The sequence below is a fragment of the Balearica regulorum genome, chromosome 9, assembly GCF_011004875.1.
Source record: "Balearica regulorum gibbericeps isolate bBalReg1 chromosome 9, bBalReg1.pri, whole genome shotgun sequence".
Lineage (NCBI taxonomy): Eukaryota > Metazoa > Chordata > Aves > Gruiformes > Gruidae > Balearica > Balearica regulorum.
This window is the reverse complement of record NC_046192.1, coordinates 24,038,873-24,059,074: the sequence shown is the minus strand read 5'-3', so window position 1 is coordinate 24,059,074 and position 20,202 is coordinate 24,038,873. Positions and strand designations below refer to the sequence as shown.

The 20,202-nt window shown below is 41.8% G+C and overlaps 1 protein-coding gene across 7 annotated transcripts in view; it reads right to left on the bottom strand.

Annotated features, from left to right (window-relative positions):
- Nucleotides 1–20,202, bottom strand: part of MECOM (MDS1 and EVI1 complex locus) — a 341,358-nt gene that overhangs the window by 183,339 nt on the left and 137,817 nt on the right. For all 7 annotated transcript variants that reach the window (XM_075761596.1, XM_075761608.1, XM_075761600.1 and 4 more), the window contains exon 2: nucleotides 5,673–6,022. In XM_075761596.1, the coding sequence (XP_075617711.1) occupies nucleotides 5,673–6,022 (350 nt within the window). The remainder of the gene's footprint in view (nucleotides 1–5,672; nucleotides 6,023–20,202) is intronic.

Genomic DNA, 20,202 nt, shown 5'->3' with positions numbered 1-20,202 from the left:
AGTAGCATCTGACTTGCCACAAGACACGGATGCAAACAACAGAAGAATTCAGACTGGGAGCATTCACAGCACTGTAAGTAATGTCTTTTTTTGTCCACAACTTTCGAGGGCCTGTGTTAAGCACCCTCATGCATACTCACCCCAGGCAAGATATACCGTATGAACTCCATCCTATGTGGCACTGAACGCTATGTCCCTAACAGAGAGCTTAACACAGCAGTTAAGCACATGCTTAACTCAAACACCTGGGTAATCCTGTTGATGATAAGCCCATGCCTAAGTGCTTTATTGGATCTCAGCCAGAGCGCTCTATGCCTTGCAAAGCTGAGCTCCAAATAGGATAAAACATCACCCATGTATTGAAGAAAAGGTAAGGATGTCACCCCCACCTGCAGCTGCCAGAAATGGTCTGTTGACCCAGGGGAGAATACTCCATCTGCAAAACTAGGTTGGCCTTGTATTGATCAAAAAGCATCCCCACTCCCCACTATAACAAATTACTCCTTTTTAATTTCAAATAACAGAACAACTCACATTCATATTCCTGCTTTTGCTGCAATAATAATTTTGCAAAGGTTCCTGGAGTGCCTAAACTGCTGAAATCCATAAGCAAGGAGAAAATGTAGGCAAGGAATCTGCATTATACTTCCCCACTTTCTAACCACCTGGTTGAGTTTGGAGTTGCTTTGCATGTAAATGCTCTTAAAGATGATTCAAGAAAAGGTCAAGATTTGGTCTGTAAATCAGTGCAGCGTGAAAGTGTCAGACAACAGCAGAAAATTAAGGGTTTGGGTTTTTTTTCTTTAACACTAGAACAAACTCCATATCCCAAAGAAAAAAAAATATTCTGAAGTGATTAAGTCTCTGTTCCTTTTATTTTTCCTTTTTTGAAAAAGACAATCTACTGCTCTCTCCCAGTGTGATTTCACTGACTACAAGGGAGTACTTCCCTCAGCACTGTTGTCGTTTATTAAGAATAACTTAACACAAGTTTTAAGATGTGTGCATCCCCATGTGCAATTATTTAGAAGATGCCACTTTGCTCTGTTTTTATTACAAAAAAATTTAAAAATAATTAAAAGAGACAGACACTACTTTCAGCATTCTGACAAAGATTTGCCAAAGGAGGACCCAAAATACGTGATAACCTGACACATGGAGAGGAATCAGCCAGTAACTCCTGTTGATTAAAGTGGAAGTTTCTGGATGCTGAGACCATTAAGAAAACTGAGCTATCATTTTAGGTGCTACAAGCTGGTTTGGGGAGCATATACATTAGATTTCAACTCTACTCTAAACTTAATGTTACAATTATTGCAGTCCCTATAGACCAGTGAGATACCTTTACTCCAAAACCATTTTTAGGTTTAGGCTGTACAGCTTTCCCCAAAGATGCACATCAAAAATGTTGGAGAGGTAAACAAATAGGCAAAAACCCTTCTAATTTCCATTTAGAGGTAATAGCATCAACTCAAGCATATTCTACCAAATCGGAGATGTTTTTCAGCCTCACTGGCATGACAGGAAAATATACTCTGCTCTATAAACAGATTATATGCTGCTTTATAAAGCTCTAAAATATTTTTTACTTCTCTGACAAGTTTGATTTATTAGAGGTTATTGCTCCTGTTTTCACCTACCCGGTAAAGAAATAAAAGTTTAGGATAAAAAAAGCTGTGAAGAAACAGCACTGATGAACGAGACTGAGTTTGCTATAGCAGTAAGGGACCTAGATTTGAATATTCAACATACTCCGGAAGATGTCGGTCGAAGATAGGTGCATGTGCTTTGGTGACCTATTCAAAGGCTTTCTTTGAAATACTCTCCCCAGTTGTTTTTCATAGCAGGGCATGAACTATGATGAAATCACTAAATTTGCGTTCCCTTTGCTTTTGTTTAAAAAATTACTGCCGTCCCTTAAAAGCTTGTTTTCTTTGTTGATTAAGCAGCAGTCAATTTTCCCTTTTCAAACAACCACTGAGCAACAGCCTCCCGACCCCCTCGGATATTCGGGCTGCTAGCAAATACTAAAACCTTAGTGACAAACTGCAAAAAAGCTCGACCTTTCCCCTTGTCCGGTGACCCCCTGTTCGATTTGTACTTTAGCTAACCAATACCTGATTAGATAATGCTCAGCTCTAGACCCACAAAATGAGATAAAATTCAAATTTATGGCTTTTCATTTGAACTGCTCTACAGCACTCTAATCATGACCCAAGCACAACTATATCACAACAAATTCTCTTTGTCCTAGAGTGTGTTTTATGACTCAAGTATATAAATGGACACAATAGACATTGTTTTCTTGAACTTGCTCTGACAAAACTCTGCATCGATGCCATAGGGAGGTCTTGCTATACAGGAACATAGGAACAGGCCCAATGAAATTCTTAAATCTTCTGCAGTTTTTTTGTTTTTTTTAAATCATCAGATGCCTGGCTGCAAAATTTAACAGCAACAATTCCTCCAGCTTCCACCTCTCTCCCAACCACTACAGGCTAATCCTAATATCAACTCAGATGGACATCTGTCACAAAAACTGGAAGAAGCAGCATCCGACAGCTGGAAATACCCAGAACTACAACAATCTTTTGCAAGGGAATTTAGTATAATTTATTATAAAAATGTCCTTTCCAAAAAGTTACAGTCCAAACCTGTGTGTAGCTATAAAATCTTCCCTGCAATGTGCAGGTAAAGTTTTGGTTTGAAATTTTCTAGTTTAAGACTCTAGCAATTCTAAATAATTGCAAAAAAAAGAGCAAATCTTTCATAGCAAAACCAGTAATATATGCAGCATTAGTATACAGCTAAGGAAGATGCTCAACTTCCCTTCCAAAAATATTTGGATACGTTTATGCTAACTATTTTCTTGAATAGAGATTCTTCCTTCATCATCTCCGAAAGATAAACACCATTCTATGTTCAGTGTTTCACGTTAAACTCAGAAAAATGCAGATAAAATGGAAAGATTGATTTTCCAATCACTTAGTCATCCTCACTGTAGCTGCAAGAGAATTAAATAAGCACACAATCGTTAGCAGTGTTGCAACCCCACTATGTATTTCTCTGAGCAGTGCACAAGATGAAGAAACAAGTCAGGTCACAGCAAAATGCTTTCCCTGGTCCGTGGGACCAGGTTGAGGGATCTTGCCTTTTGGAGCCACCAGACACAGCTGACTTCTATAGCACCATGAACTATTGTAGGAATTACACATAATCAAACATAGAAGAATATCTTGACAGCAGCTGCATCTGCAATTCACTCAGCATGCAAGCATCATTATGGAAAAAAATATTTTGAAACCTCTCATACTACAAAGTCATTTAAGTCCACAGTCAGTACCATACAGAAGCTTTGGCTCCATCCTTCCATCCTCTAATTAAAATGAAATAATGAAATTTCACCTTGATAACAGTAACAGCAGACTGAATTCCCCATTTGTTAACTGACTTACTGCCACCTGGCAGGAGAAACGCCCCATTTCACAAAAGTGCCCATTCAGGCAGAAAAACTGACACCAGAAAAGCTCATCTTCACAAGACCATACTTAAAGCTCAATGAATGATACCTTTCCCTCACCATCCCACGCTTCCTTCAACACTGCCCAAGCCCACACACCAGTAACAGCTTCTTTCTCCCTTTTTTTATCCCAAGGCATAAGTCCAAGGTAGCAGTGGTTTCCAGAGCAGTATGATGATGACCATCTGGGCTGGAATGGCACTAGTAAGGTTTTCTCCAGCACTACCAGGTCCCCCACATCAGTCCTTCAGCCTTAACCTTCATTACATGCCATTTTACTCATTATGTAAACTCTGTTAACCAGCATTTCTTTCTCTCCCTTCAATTACAATAAACGTACTTAACCCACTTGTTGGAAAAATATTCTGTTTCAAGCTCCCTTGAGCACTGCAGAGTACTTCTAGATGAGTGGCCAAATTGCAGAGGGATTTGACTGTTGATTTTGTGTGATTTTGTTCCAGCACTTTTCAATAGTTTCTCCCCAGCTGTCCCAAATACATTACGCTGTTCAAATGGCACAAGCCCTGCAGCTTGAAAGGGATTCAGTCTGCCAGCTGGGCTTCCAGCACTATCAAAATGCATTCTTGTCTGGATTTTGTAGACCCCCAAAATCTTAAATATTTTAAGCAGAAAAATTAGTCTCTAATATTGTAGTATATCATCAACATCTAAGTGTAAAATCAGTACAGGTTTCCCTTGATATTGATGGGGCTATCCTAGACTATGCCACCTGAGGAATACCCTAAAAATATCCTAATTTTGTATGTGTCAAACCTGCAAGTACAGCCATGTCTCAGCAGTTTTGGTCCAATTTTTGCTATCAATATCTGATCTTAACTGTGATGGGGAAGCCAGATTTTATGGCTTCCTGGTGCCTTTTTCTAGTAAAAAAGATTTCTCACCAGCAATTATATTGCATCAGGGTCTGTTAACTCGATAGAGTGCTGCCAAGTCTATAATTTCTCCTGACACTATTCTGTCCTATTATCACAGGTCTCACCAGAGTTTAAACAACTGGATGGAAAGTTTGGAATGAACTCACCGAGTATTTATGGACAGTTAAGAGCAAATCAAACCTCCATTTTCCACCATATCTGCAAGGCTCTGCTCCACAGTGAAACTCCATTTTTACTGGGAAAATGAACCTCCCAACTCTCCAGAGGTCAGCTGTGCCCCTGGAGAGCCATGCAAACTCTGCACTTCTCCCCTTATCAGAAATGAAAGGAAACGTACAGATGGAAAGCTGAGATTACACTCTGTTTCTACAGCACATTGTTAGAACTATGAATAAAACCATGCAAGAACATTTGTTACACCATAACACAGCTGGCAACGTGCACCATTTGAGGTCTAAAGCCCTGACCTAACCATGGACCTGCAATTCAGCCAGCTCCATGGTGACACCGCAGTGAGGAAAACACATTGCCCTCAAAGGCAGGGAAAGCAAGAGACAACTGCTGTACTCAAAGGAGGCCTTGAGCTCCTTCAAGAAAAGCAACATTTCTCAGAGCATCTGCAGAAGTAACATGAGCCACATCATCCCCATGTGTGCTAGGTTTGACACTAGCATCCAAACATACTTTCACTGAATAAATAGCAAAATTCCCATTAAGATAAATGGAACCAGGGTCAAACCCCCAGCTTTCGAAGTCCCTGAGTGGCAAAAGGTTCTGCAGTAGCAATTTTCATCATGCAATGCTAGGTTTTTAGGGCTATTCTAACCATTGTCAACAGAAAGTGGCAGTGCACAAGCCTGGAAGTAGTATCCAGTTTCTTTTCAAATAGATAGTCCAGTGTCATTTACAAATCCCTCACTCACAGACATACCGCAGGACTGCACAAGAACAAATTAAAAATGCTACAGAAACGTTCCAACAATGCAACTTCTTCCTTTCCTTCTCAAAAGGGGCATCACCTGCCAATATTCACCCAGACAGATTTCATGCATGAAGAGCAACAATAATTCCTGCTTTTTTTCTTTTTTAATTTATACTTGTTTCCATCCAGAAAGCCCTGAAAGGCCACAAAGCATTCTTCATGCACACAAATATCTCCTGGCTGCTGCAGGATAGGACTCAAATTCTGCAAATATTTCTGTGTTTATAGACACGCAAGAGAGTTTAACAGACCGAAAGAATGTAAAGTGTCTTACCTCCCAACCATAACTGGGATCTTTAAGGTGTGGCCGCTGCTCTCCTACAAAAGGACCAAACTTTTCCCCTGCTTCAATCTTCCTTTTGGTCCATATCCCTAATCCTGCTCCAGGAATGTTGGATTCTCGAAGCTCAAACTCTGAAGGAATAGGAATGTCATCAGGAATGTATATCGGAGCCTTGTAAGGAGAGCTCTCCTTCGGCGTAAAAGCTTCGCTGGAGGTTGCTGGAGAAGACAGCTCTTGAATGTGGGCAGATGTTGGACACTGGATGTTTGCAGCCTCTCCATCAGTTTCTGGAGCTTCCTCCAAAGGAAGTTCAGGAAAGGTTTCATACAGACATTCATCACCTGGAAAATAAAGCCAAACAGTAGGATTTGAGATATCCTGACAGATTTTGCATATGAAACCCTTTCAGCCCACACATGAAACGGAGAGGACAGTTTGGTAGGCGGGCGGCACCTTCATCAATCACTAGTCCTACAGCAGAGCCTCACCCTGGAAGGAGCTGAGCCTTTTCCCTATTGTAGGCCTAGGGGTACACAGTGTTTCTCAATAATCCTGACATCAAAAGTGGTTTACATCATTGAACACAAGCGAGAGAATTACATACAGATGTATATGCAAGGCACACCCTATTGTCCAATCTGGTCCGGATATAGCGCTTTGCATTGCATACTCTTTGAAATTACAATTGAAAGCCAGCATTATACGTTACAACTGAAACCTAAGTGAAGTGAAAAGCAAGAAAGCTTTCCTGGTGTTTCAGAGAGACAGATTGAACCTAAAGTAGCCAAAATTAAGTTTGATGGCCTCCAATTAGTCTTTGGAGGAAAGGATCCAGCCTACCACACAACTCTTGGCAAGGACTTCAGCTGATGTAAATCAGTGTCTTACCATTGACCTCCAAGAAACGCAATGGTCTAAAATAAGTTCAGGATCCAAACAGCACCTTATAGAGAACATGAACATTCTCCTCTTACAGTTGCAAAAAAACCTGGGGCAGATCCAAAACACATTAAAAAAAAACTTCATCTCTGGGGCTTAGCCAGCAAACAAAAAGAAAAAAGAAAACCTCACTATTTTTGACAGCTCAAAATGTAAGGCTGATTTTAAATTCCTTTTAGTCAAAAAACTGTGAGTGACTTTAGCTGCACCAGGAATACAGCACTCAACCCAATAATACATGCAAAAGGAGCAAAAAGACAAGCTAAGTAAAAAACTTCTTAATTATTTACATTCATTTATTAGTGTTACCGTACTTTTCCTACACATTAGAACTCATGTCACTTAATTCTAATGAAACAGGAGGTGAAAATACTATTCTCCAAGGAATGAAGTCGAGAGATTATTTAAGATCTGAGCATGAAGATATTTGCATAATATGGTTGGCCCAGAAATTAAAGTGTTACGCTGGGCTTGGCGTTCAGAATGACTCTGTTTCAGTGAAGAAACAGGAAACTTTAAAATGTTCTTTCAATTTCTTGCTCATTTAAGAAACTATCCATGGTAGATTAGCACCGTATGCCTTTTCCACTGGAAACTGGTCATAGCCCATTATGTCTCACATCTTTGTTATATATTATCTCACAGTTTTATATCTGTACTTTCATGCTTCTGGTACTGCCTAAGACAAACACTGGGACATAACAAATCATTTGAATAGATTGCTCCCATCACATGACTGGCAAACTGGATTCTTCATCTGTGAGCAATTTATTCACAGCCATGAACTGTTTTTCTTTCTTTTATGTGGCACTGGCTATGACCTCATACATGTCACAAGAAAGTTCAGCTACCCATTCCCTCGGCCTCTGGTTTGGCAGACTCTCCCTGCACTTTAACGATTGAACCCCATATTGATTAGTTTGTCACTTTTCTAATACCTGGCACTCTGAGAAGTAGAAAATCTTGACTGACTCTACCATTTAGCCAAGAAGGACACACACAGGGATTTTCCATCACTCGTGCTTCAGAAATCCTGCCTGTCATAGCTTAGCAGTGCCAAGTTTGGCAAAGATGTTCAAAGGCTCGTGACAGAGAGCTTGCTCTGTGACTAGCACCTACGAGCCTGTGTCCATACTCTCCTGCCCAGGGCTGACCTGCAGTAAAACTCGACTTGGACTCCAAGGAACAGGAAAGAAGACATGAAAAAGGTAGGGACACAGCTCCACCTGGATGTCACCACTCATTTCATCCTGCACTGAAACGACCATGTTAGCAGCCATCTCTGTTATACCATGGTATTACGGCTGACCCCAAACATGGCTCTGCCCCAGCATTGTAGGATGGGTGAGAGGTTGGCCCACATCTCCTGAGCATCCCCCAAACTCCGACACACTCCCTGCCTTCACAGGCCAGCAGTGATGCCATGTCCATCCAGGGCAGGCTCACTCCCATTTAGATGTCTTTCCCAACTGTTTAGATTGCAGTCCTGCCTAAAAGAGTTCAGATGGTTTTGAAACAGAAAAAACCCCAAACCCTAACCCATGTATACACATGGGGTGCAGGAAGAGAAATCACATAAGGAAAGTGATCTGCATGATGATAAGCACATGGCTCACTGGAAGGGTTGGGTTTTGGCTGGGTTTTTTTTTTTTAGCTTCAGGCATCTAAATCCTACTGATTTTCCATGACAGATGGGTGCCTGACACTCAAACTCCTTAAAAAGCCCATCTCACATGCTCACCGCTGTTGTCCCCATCCCACCAAGCACTGGCCCATAAAACCAAGGCTCTCCCTGTGCCTCACAACCACACTTGACTGTCCAAACAAAGCAGTTCAGCCCAATCCTTTAAGTCACAGAAAGTAATGACCTGCTCTGTGCCTTTCCCCAAAGGGACACCTTCCTCAGTCCTACTTGCCAGCAGCACCTGCCTACAGGCTAGCACAAGATGAGCCTTAAACATTCAGCAAGCACAGCTTTGCAGATGTTTCTTCTCCCCCAGGGACAGTCTGGTTTAATTTCTCTCTTGCAGACTCAAAGGCCTCAGTTATACTTATCTCAGTCATTCTGGCTACACTCGGTTTTAGCCATATAGGGTCAAACCTGCAACTGATAAATTAGCCTTTGGAAGCCTGGCAGGGAGACAAGTCCGTTTGCTGGGTCTATTGTGCCTCCTTTGATTTCCAGCAGCCACACCCGATGTCGTCGTTAAACATGGGCTTTCACTTTGAAAGCTCTGGAAAATGTAATATGCCTATATGCCCCAAAGCCCTAACAGTGTGGGTAAAACGGATTACTGAAATATTATTCTGCCTGAAATAGCAATGCATTCTAACAAAAATATATTTTAAAACCTCAAAATAAACACAAAGTTGAATTACGACTGACCAAGAGACGGGAAGACCATTAAGATATATATTTCTGAAATTAACGATAGAAGGAGCTATATTAAAATCAATGTCCATGAACCAAGATCTGGTCTTCATTTTCAAAGGGTGTGGGACTATTCCCCTTAAAATTTACACGCACGTGGATCAGAGGTACTTCCAGCAAAACCATGGGGTACTGACTGATAGAAAAGTCTTTGTGAGGTTAGAATTAGACCCAGGGACTGTGCTGGTAAGCATCATTTTCCCCAGTTAACTGCAAGTCACTCACACAGATAGCACTGCAGTTCTGAAATTCAAGATGGCTTCTTTAAAGTCCAGTAATTATCCCCACTAGAAATGGGATGAAACAAAATTGAGGCCCCGATGAGGGAACAGATGAGATTAGGTAATGTGGAAGCTTAGATATTAGCCTCCATAAAATTCTTCATTGCTATTTTACAATAAAAAACATGAGCAAGCTTCAAAGGAAACCCAAGAGGAAAGGTTAATTGCTATTAAAAGACCAGGGTGGACACCTGCATTTGCACTTTTGACACAACCTTGCACGCCAGCAGGAAAGAGTCCACGTGGCTGCATGCTGGGGATGTGCCTGGTGAGGACAGGAGTGTGACGTGCCAAAGCTACTGCCATAACTCTGGGGCCTGGGGTCATTTTGAGACGAAGAGGGCTTCTGTGCATGGCTGGGAGGAGAGGACTTCCTTCCATTCGGATGTTTCTTAGCAGTTCAGCACGCTCTTCCTTTCCAAGAGCAATTAGATAGCAAGCACTAATGACAGAGAGGCAGAGGTTCCTGAACACAACCCAAACCGCTTTCCACTGGCTGCGATTGCTAGTGAGGCAGAGGCATGCTGTTTTCAAAAGCATGCTGGGCCGCCACACATTCAATGAAACCATGCTTTTCTGCAGCTGAAATGCCACACGATGGCATCTCATGTCAAGGGGACGCACTAGCCTGTCACACATATCAGCATTTCAGGGTGGTCTCCAACTCAAAGTTCGCACAAAGTCTTCACAAAGGATCATGTCTGAATCCAGATCTCCAGACCCAAAGCCACCCCTAACAAACAGAAATATATCCATACATATTATCCATTCTCCCTTTCTTCAGGCAATTTGTGCCTGAGGATATACATTCCCCCAAAGTGATTATTGACTGAAAGTCTCTAGCACATAAATCCAGTTCTCTGCACTTGGAGTCATGCACGTGGCCACCAGTGACTTAATCATAAGCTAGATAGCTGATTACTCAGATGAAGGAGGTAGGCTGGAAGCAAAAGCATCTAGAGAGCCTACTTCAAGAGTGTTTCTAATGCCATATTCTTCCAAGCAGGATGAAGTAAGAGCTAAATGTGAGAGTGGCTCTTTGCAGTGAGAAGATACACAGAGGTTCATGCCTGCAACGTCTCAAAGGTGAGAAAGATGACCCCTAGCCCCAAACACTAGACATCAGAAGGACCTGGCTGTGTTCGATGGGAGAAGTCCATCACATGTCAGGAGCTTTGAGCTCCTCTAGCACTGTTGACCATACCTGATACAAGCCTTTGGTGAGGATGTATTGATGACGGCTTTAGGGGAGCATATTAGGATCAGGTGAATTAGTCCCTTCTCCTGAGAAAGGTGAGGGTAGACCTGAATGTACCACAAAGGCCTGAATTGGATCCTTTAAGGGGACTGGAGTCCATTTACATTTGTTTGACCTAACATTTCAATTCAGCACTGAGGAAATCAGCATGGAGTATTTGCAGGGATATCTGAAAAGGAGGCAGGCATTTCCTGTTACATACAAGTGGGACACCTTTATCTGAATTTCTGTTTGAACAAGTATTAAAGAAAAAAACCCTGTTACAGTCAGGGACTGATTAATTGCAAAATATATCCACATCAGTCTAGAACACAGGAGGTCAGGAAAAGCAGAACATTAAGAGAAAGAAACCTGTTAGCCTCAAAAGGAGCATATAGCCAGTGATGAACTACATGGAGCCACCCAACAGCCCCACACCAGGTAGGCATGGCTCCGAGGGGGCCACTTTTACATCCTCTGGAGGAGGAGCAGGGAAGGATCCCAAGGTTTAGAAACACACAGAGGTTGGGTTACTATCTCCAGACACAGGAGGGACTCTAGCCAAGCGCTACATTACTCTACCTGAACATTTTATCAGTTAACGTACCTGAAACTGGTTTGTGCCGCTCCCTATTCACAGAACTGTTCTGTGGAGCTGGACCTAATGACGATTATTTATTATTATTTGTATTGTAACACAGTCCAGGGGCCCCAGGCAGGACCCCATTGTGAAAAGCATCAGACAGACCTAATCAAATGAGATTAAATTCTAAACAGAATAGAGCTAGTAATTCCCAGTTAGGTAAAAATCATAAAACTAACAGGGTGAGAAAAAACTGTTTTACAAATAGAAAGTTCCATTGTACAACAAAAGAGATTACAAGCAAGTTTAGAGATAAACACAGTGCCTGGAGCAGTTTTCAATCATTACTTCAATTACCAAGGAAAAGTACTTTCACAAACATTAACCTTCAAATGGATAGGTATTTTGCATACCTCCATTTCTTTGTCTTAATACAAGCGTGAGAAAACCAAAGCTGTCCTGAACACACTCAAAAGGTCCCACCCTGAAAACCATGCTCATGGACCACGCAACGAGAGCAAGGGGGACCAAAGCACCCATGTGGTGGCCCCAAAGGCCGGGTTCTTATTTCTCTTACATGACCGTTAAATTCAAAGTAATAACTTTAGACTTCCACCAAAGAATAAATGAAATCAGTGTCTGTCCTGGAGTTAGCCAAAGTTGCTCAAATTTCTTTAGGCTGACGATAATGTAAGAAAATGAGAGGGAAATGTGGTGCCCAGATTTCAGCTTTCCCTTCGTGCTTGTGATGCTGCAGATCACAGAGGGCATTCGCACAGCGCGCTCAGGAAAGCCTCCCTGCACCGCAGTGCCAAACCACACCGAGCAAACCCTTCCGCGGCGCTGGCAGAAGAGGGAGTTGTAGGAAAAGCTGCGCAAACAAAGGCAGGAGAAAAAGGCAGCTGGAGGCAGCCTGAGCACAGCGTGCTTTGGGGGCTGAAGTACAGAATTCCCCAACTTTTCACAGTGGTATGCTGTGGGCTGCAGTTTCTGCATGAAATGGAAAGGGAGCTCAGTTTGGATCACCGCTGGAGCACCCTGTGCAGAGGGCTTAGTGCTGCTGGTAGCTTCTGTCTGTGCCTCATGGCAAGATGTGCATCTAACACCAGTGCAGATAACTGACAAGACAAATTAAGAGCTTTCCTTGCATAGGAAGCAGATTTTGCCTCTTAAATTATTGTGTCTGCAGAAAAAAACAACTCTGGAACAAGAGGCTCATACTGGGAGCAGAAGTGAGCTCCTGAGGGAAGGATGAGCATCAAGCACTTGGGAGAAACCTGTCTGCAGGTGAGCAAGAAGCAAAGTTACACACATGTGAGAGCATCAGGCCTTTGCGAGAGGATAATTTCAGTGTTGGCAAGTGTTGGTACTAGACCAGCAAAGTCATAATATAGTAACTGCGTAGGGACCTGCCCGTCAGCTCTGGCAATTCTCACTATCAGCCCCTACAATAACTAGTAGCATTTGGTGCTCTGTCTAGTGTCATTCATGTCTAATTGAGTAACACAGTCAAAAGCATCTGATGTGGACCAGACGCTGGCTTTTAATTAGAGTCCAGCACTGAGAGACTACAGGTCAAATTCTACTTTCATTTGCACAGGAGCCGCTCTCCTCCTTGATGTCAGGGGAAGTTGCACCTGCATAACTGAAAAGCAAAATTTGGCTGCTTGTGTTCCTGTGCACTTTCCATATAAATTACTGTATTACATGCAGCAACAAAGAATTATAAATGTTGGCTGGCACACACTGAATTTATTTACAAGTTAAGTCTAATTTTATTTATAGCTCCAGTACAATCATCTCTGGTAGAAATATTTATGTTATCTGTACTTCTGGTCTGTTAGAGTCTACTGCAATCATAAACACCGCTGAAAAATTATTCGCAGTTAGCAGGGTTTAAACTACCCATTATATCACTAGCTAGTGCCAATAAACTTTGGTGCTGGTTGATAAAGTTTCCTCAATGGAATAAATATATATTTGACTTTCAAAATCTTTCTGGGTTACACAGAGCAGGGGGTAAGAGAAGAGGGAAATGCCAGCTGTAGGGTTTGATATACTGTGGGCCACGTCTGCAGCTAGCAAGGAGCCTGTAGAGATCCACGCGGGCTGGGAGACAGCCGAAAGCATGCTGAAACTCTAATAGTTTAAATTTGTATCTTCGTAAAATATTTCAACCAAGTGGAGCTGCAGCAGCTAGCACATACTCACTAATGCCTTCGTGACTCTATATGGATTAGATCCAAGGGGACAAAAAAATAATCTGCCTTGAAATTGTGAGCCCTGAGTACTGGTCACTGCTAAGGGAGGAAAATGGGTTAGAGGAACCAGCTTTTGTTCATTGTTCGACTGCCATAATGGTAAACATGACATATATTCTCACACTGACATGGCATGAGAAGCCAATGTGCTTAGGACAAAACTAAGGACAGGAAGGTTAAATGTGAATTAGTGAGATCAGCCACTTACATATAGAAAATACTAACCAGGAACAAAATTTAACTAAATCTGTATCAGCTGGGATAAGACAGGAAAGGTAATGCACTTTAACAGTCCCTGACACAGTGAAAAACTATTACTGCAAAAGAACATTTTTAAATCAAAACAATTACTTAAACCTACAGTATTATAATCAATGCAAATGAAACTTTATCTCAACCTAATAAATCAGTGTAACTGAGCTTTTTTTCCTCATTAGTAGACCTCTACTGTTTTAAACTGAAATGTGTCACAAAGTAGCACTGGAAATCACATGCCTCTTTCTAACAGAAAGTGGTAATAAAAGATGACTATTCTACCAAATTATAATGAAGACAGATAACAGAGTGAATTATAAAACAAAGGTTATAGATAGAGACTGAGCCTTGTAGAGGTAATGACTTTTAATTGGATTGAGTTTATCATATTTTCAGAGGTACAGCACAACCAGAAGAAAGGATTAGAATTATTTCCACATTTCATTATTTGGCATAATGAGAAAACAGAGGGAGGTCCACATCCCTGATGTGTTTGGTAAGCCACAGGAGATGTTGAACATGTCAGTATCTGGTAGAGTACGGTCCTGAGACACAAATGCATTTGCTCCCTTATAATGCAGCAAAGTGTAATCACTTGAAAAGAAAAAAAAAAAAAAAAAAGGGGGAAAAAAGCCAGGTCATGAAGTTTTGTTTCAAAAGCACATTACAAATGAAAAGGAATTTAACCCCTTCCTGCCTGCAGCCACTTCAGCACTAACCTACAAACACCCGTGCATCTGCTTTGGGAAGCTGAACAACTCTCACTCTAAGCACCAATAGGTTAAAAAAATGAATTGGAGAAGACTTGGCCACCTCATCCCCTCTCTTATGCCTATATAATCACACCATCACAGCAAAAATGCCCTGGGGAAACCACCAGTGAGGGAACCTGCCCTGCCTGAATCCCAAAGGGGTGCCCTGCCTGGAGTCCCCTTAGGAAGAGTGTGGGAGATGGACCAGTGGGGAGAAGTCAGCTGAGAATGAAAGCGCAAGAGCTGGGAGATTGTCGTAGAAGGCCCGATGGACACGTCACAGCACCAATGCTGTACCTGTTCACGTGCTATACCCAGGTTTTTCAGGGAGGGCTGGAGTTTCAGGGAGTTGCCTCTGGAAAACCAAGCTGCTGTAGAACAGAGACAGAAGGTTTTGTACCAGCAGCCAGACAGCTTTTTAATTATGCAATTACAGGGAGAGAGTCTTAATTATATTTGAGTGACACTGTGATACACTGTAGTTAAGTCCTTGAAACACTAACAGAAATACTCATAACAAAACACTAATCAGGAAGAGTATCAAATAATTAATCCTATAATGCTGTCCACTTCAAAAACTCAAGGTCTGGCAAGACTGGTTTCCAGCATTTGTTTCCGAGGAGATACAAGGCCACAATTTTTCCTGCAAGTGACTTCTCAGCAGCATGTGCTGTAGTTATATCTTCACAAGGTCACCCAGTAGCAAGCAGGACATACTTAGCTGATTGGAAAATCATGAATCTTAAGAGCAGCTATACTTCATGTTGCATGTGCGGGTGTATTCTGCATCATTCTGTAGGGCACCACAATATGTTTACATCCAACTTCTCTGGATAAGTCAAGTCATTGTATTTTTAGAAAAAAAACACAACCACTTTGGGACAGTGTTATTTCATTATATGGAGGAATACTTATTCCTGCATGATGGCATTGCTTTGAGTGGGGTTATACCAAGACAGATGGCTATTTTTTTCCCCATTTGTTTTCATGAAGCCTAGGTCTTCGGCTGGCACACATAGCTGACAAGTTCTTCTCCTTGGTATCTCACTCAATGCAACATACACACACGTTTTTCAGAGCACAAGAATCTTTCCAGCTTCGTTTTTCCGGGGAAAAAAAAGCATTCTGAACTCATTTATCTATATTATCTCCACTGATGCCACTTTCTCTTTGCTCCAGACATGGCCTTTTCCTCCAAATGCTTCCACAGATTGTTCTGAACAAACCAAATTCTACCTGTCCCAGTCACACATTTTAAATAAGCACTTACTAGTTTTTAATATCAACAAAATATTTATGAACAATAAAATGTATTTGTGTTTCCCAGCACATTTCAGGAGGTGGATCTGTCCCAGCAAAATGGAATTTAAGATACCCCATAAAGTCAGTGGGACTTTTGCCAGTGATTTTGCTGAAATCATAACTTCAGCAGTGATGCAGGTAAGGTTTGTCTGTGAAACCAATAGCATTTATTGCAGGCATCCAAGCACAACCAGGAAAAAGCTACCTGCTGCCCTGAAGCAAGCCCCAGAGTCCATGGCACTATGACTTTAAACAAGAACAGAAGCAAAAGAAAACTACACCCATTAAATACACTTAAAATTCTCCATTGCCTTTCTAAGATAGTTTATTTTTTCTAGAAAACATGGCATACATGAGCATGTATAATTGCTACAAATCATCGTAGCTCATTGCAAAGGTCAAGTCAAATAAGAGGACGGAAAGAAATGCCAGGCTTTTTCCAACCAAACCACCCATATGATAAAATAGGGGCCCAGCACTTCCACACCACGGTGCTTTGTGCACCCCCCCAGCCCGGATGAAGGATGCTGCACTGCCTCACCACCAATGACCACAGCTCCCTCCCTGTGCCCTGTCCGCATCCTCTGCTACAGAAAGGTGTTTGAAAAACAGAGGTTAGCTTTTCCCCTAAAAAGCATTTGTTCTTTCTCCACTCTCTGATTTCTTTCTCTTCCCACTTTTCTCAGAACCACTTCATTTTCTTTTCCATGTTGTTACAAAAAAAAAAAAAAAAATCACGGAAAAGGAAAACATTTAGAGAAGTTAAAAAAAATAAAATCCAAACCCCAAATATTACAGCTTAGAGTTTTGCTGAGCAATCAGGAGACTTGTTTTAAAAGGAAAAGTGTTTGCAGAAATTAGACAAATCCAGGATGTTGTCACCTCTTTCTTACAAAATTGTTCCTCGTGCAATTTAGAAACTTTGCAGAGGGCGTTTGTCTGGCTGTATTTTCACATAGCATGTCTCCAAAGGGTAAGCTCTCTGTGGGTTGACTGCTTTGAGGTTTTCAACACTATCTAAGAGTTTTCCACTCTTGCTTCCCTCCCCTGCTGGTGGTCCACAGCCAATGCCGAGAGGTGCCTGCTCTCTCTTTAACAAGTATTTGCAATCTCAGCCGAAAAATACCCTTTGCTACACCCTTCACTTGGACACAGAGTAACACCTCACTCCGTTCACTCCCTTTTCCTCTTTCTTTGAAGGAAAAAGAACAAAATTGGTTATGTTCATTTGCAGTGCTGTTCCTGCAGGGAAAACCTTGCCCCTGCAGCTCTTGGGGACCAGCAGCCCATCTCCTGATGGTGCCCTTGTCTCATGTTTGGAAACCTCCATGCAAGCAAAAACTTCATGGATGGAGATATTACAGACACAGAAACCACTGGGGAGTTTTTGACCAAAGACCACAGGTTTTTCAATTTAAAAAACAGCAAGAAGATATTTCAGCACACCCAGGGTTAAAAGGAAAGACCTCCTGGGCTCTCACCTCACTGGCCTATCAAACTGTGGAGCCTTTGCTTATACCAGGAACAAGTAGCTCTGACACTGCACACTCAGTTCCTTTTGCAAAAATATCCAGTAACAAATTCTCCCATTCCCTCTTGGGTTTCCCATTTCTGTCACGGGATCATATTATCTCATTTGCCTCAGATGAGCCCCATGGCAAATAGCTCATCTCTCCCCAGTGCTTTGAAGATGCAAAACAGGACAGTATGGAAATGCTAAGTGTTCTTGTAGCACCAGTAGCCTGTTGTAAATTGGAAGGAATGACAGTCCTTATTCTGATCACATCCCCCCTCCAAAATCAACAGTGACACCAGTGTGAAACCAGAACGAGACCCCTGCTGTGAAACAGTTAACATCATTTAGATCTATTTTGACTTTAAAAAAAAAAAAAGAAAGAAAAAAAAGTAGGACTACAGTTTATTTTACATGGCTTTCTGGTCAAAGCCTCAAACGTTTTGTAGATATTTATTGATATATATTAACTGTAAAGGAAGTTAACTGCTAATGTAATTTATTCCACTCTTTGTTCCATACACCTTGTATCGCTTTCTATGAAGCTGTTGATTTTGGAGAAGCAGAGGGGTCCTGGTGAGCCGCTAGCAGAGAGCAATAAATCAGCACTCTGAAAGCTTCTGGTTCATCCCAATAACTTGGAAGCAAATTTGAAAAATAATCTTTTTTTTTTTCTTCCAAACTGGCAATCTTCATGAGTTCTATTGTTTTCATGTGCAGGCTGATATATGACAGCTTAAATAAATACATAGCACTTAATGGACCAAATTCAGCCTTAGTGTAATTGGATGCCATGCCATTAGAGACCTTGGCCCAGGCAGTGCTCTCCATCCCAAAGGATCATAGAGGACCCTATGAGCTCAAACGAACATGCAGTTATTATATACTTTAATTCTACTTATTATGTCACTATGGACTAATCTCCTGTTATAAAGACTACTTAACTATATATCTATTTATGTTTACAGGCATGGATTTAAGTACTGTTTATAATGACAAGAATGTATATATACAAAATACATATGTAATATATATATACACACAGAGACACATCCTAAATCATGAAAACAGTGGAGTCCTTGAGCAAAAAAGGCTCAAGGAATATTTTTGATTTTTTTTTTATGTGAGGACAATAATGTAGCTTTTCCTGACATTGTTCTGAGAATGGCTTAAACTCCTTTTGCTGAATTTTTCTTCCAGAATAAAGCCAAAAATCCTTAGAAGTGTTCAAGCCAGACCGTTACACTTTGCAAAGCCATAAGCAGTTGCAAAAGAGCTCTTTTGTCAGACACCCTTTGCTGTAGCATCAGTGTCTGTGTCAGGACAGCAGAGCATGACAAGAGCAGCGTGGGCGACACTTGCTCAAGCAGCAGCGACATAACTGCTACTCATGGAAGAGATTTTCCAAGTGAGGAAGTGGAAGCAACAAATTGCATTTTAAGCTTTCCCTGGTAATCTTATTAGAAACTGAAGTCAAATAAAAGCAACTTTTCCTAGAGCACTTTTCAAAGCAGACATCAAACTGGTATGGAGCTGACCTTATCCACACTCCTGTGAACCTTAATTCAGCAAGTTAGGTAAGGCTATGCATAAGTCCAAGCATGTCGGGGGGGGGGGAAATTAAAAATACAAGTTTATTGTGGGGACACGTTGAAAGAACACTCTATGCACAACCACGCCTCTGTCTCACCCATGGGCAGACTGCAGCCGTGTGGGTGAACATGACTGACCACAGTCACAAACCAAATCGGTGGCAAGTTTAGAAAATAAGTTGTCTGGACTTGGCATCCCTTACTGCTTCCCCACAAAGCTGCAGTCCAGCTGCTTTGCAGAGTGTTAGTTGGCGGTTTGCATATGAACCACAGCCCGCCTGGGAAAAGCTGAAGATCAGCAAAGTGAGCTTTCAACGAGCAGTAAAGCGAAGACTGAATTCTGGTGAGCCTTACACAAGAGCTCATGTTGTGTACAAAGAAAAGCTGTATTTTAGCAAGGGCTCTGGACAGAGACTACAGAAAGGTCAGCTGGAGGAAGGGGGAGTTCAGGGCCAAGCACCAAGCTGAGCCTGGCTTTGGGATTCCTTTCCCAGGTACCATGCTCAGAGCTGGCTCTGCCCCTCCTTGCAGAGCCATCCTGTTTTCCCAAACAGAATATCATCACTTCTCTCCAAGACTAGCGGGAACATCAGTATCTCACACATTCCAACCTTGATGGAGCACAACCAATAGCCCAAAGCTTGAGCAATGCTTCCCAAAACTCCCCAAAAAAAGCTTTTTGAAGCTTTTATCTATTAGAAAGTGTCTGCAAAAAGCACATCTCCAGGACCAGGCTGAGACCACCAGAGATGCCACCCACACCCCAAACTGGGCTGGCAGATTCCCCCTGTGCAGGAGAACCCGTTTTCATTCCCTGCTGCTCACCAGAGACTTCATCTCAGGGTTAACCTTGTGTCCTCTCACCAGAGGCCAAACCCCCAGCACTTATACATCCATGGGGAATTTTTCAGGAGAAAAGCTCAACATCATTTTTGTCCAGGTATTTTAGCTGAATGGGATAGACCAAATAAATACCATTTGTTGTTTAAAGTGCAAATCTCAGCAACTTCTTTGAACGGGAGCATTTGGTAGTTGACACATCTACGGATGTTTTAAATCATAAGGGCATCCACTCCATTTTGGTTTTAATGTGTTTGTGTGTGAAGTTCTTTGTCATTCCAGCCCACCTGTCTCACAGCACAGAAATCAAAAACAGGAGTAACTCTCGAATTTCACCTCAATTTAATCCATCACAGAAAGCAGACTGGTTTTGCACTGTATAAAAAAAACCACCAGGACATTTAAACAAAGTGACACAGATCATCAGCAGATCAACTGAAAATGACAGCTCAATCAAACAAATGTATGTTGAGAATTTCCACAGGGCAGCTCTAGCTGCAGCCAAACCAAATTTGTTTAGTATACATAAGTTAGC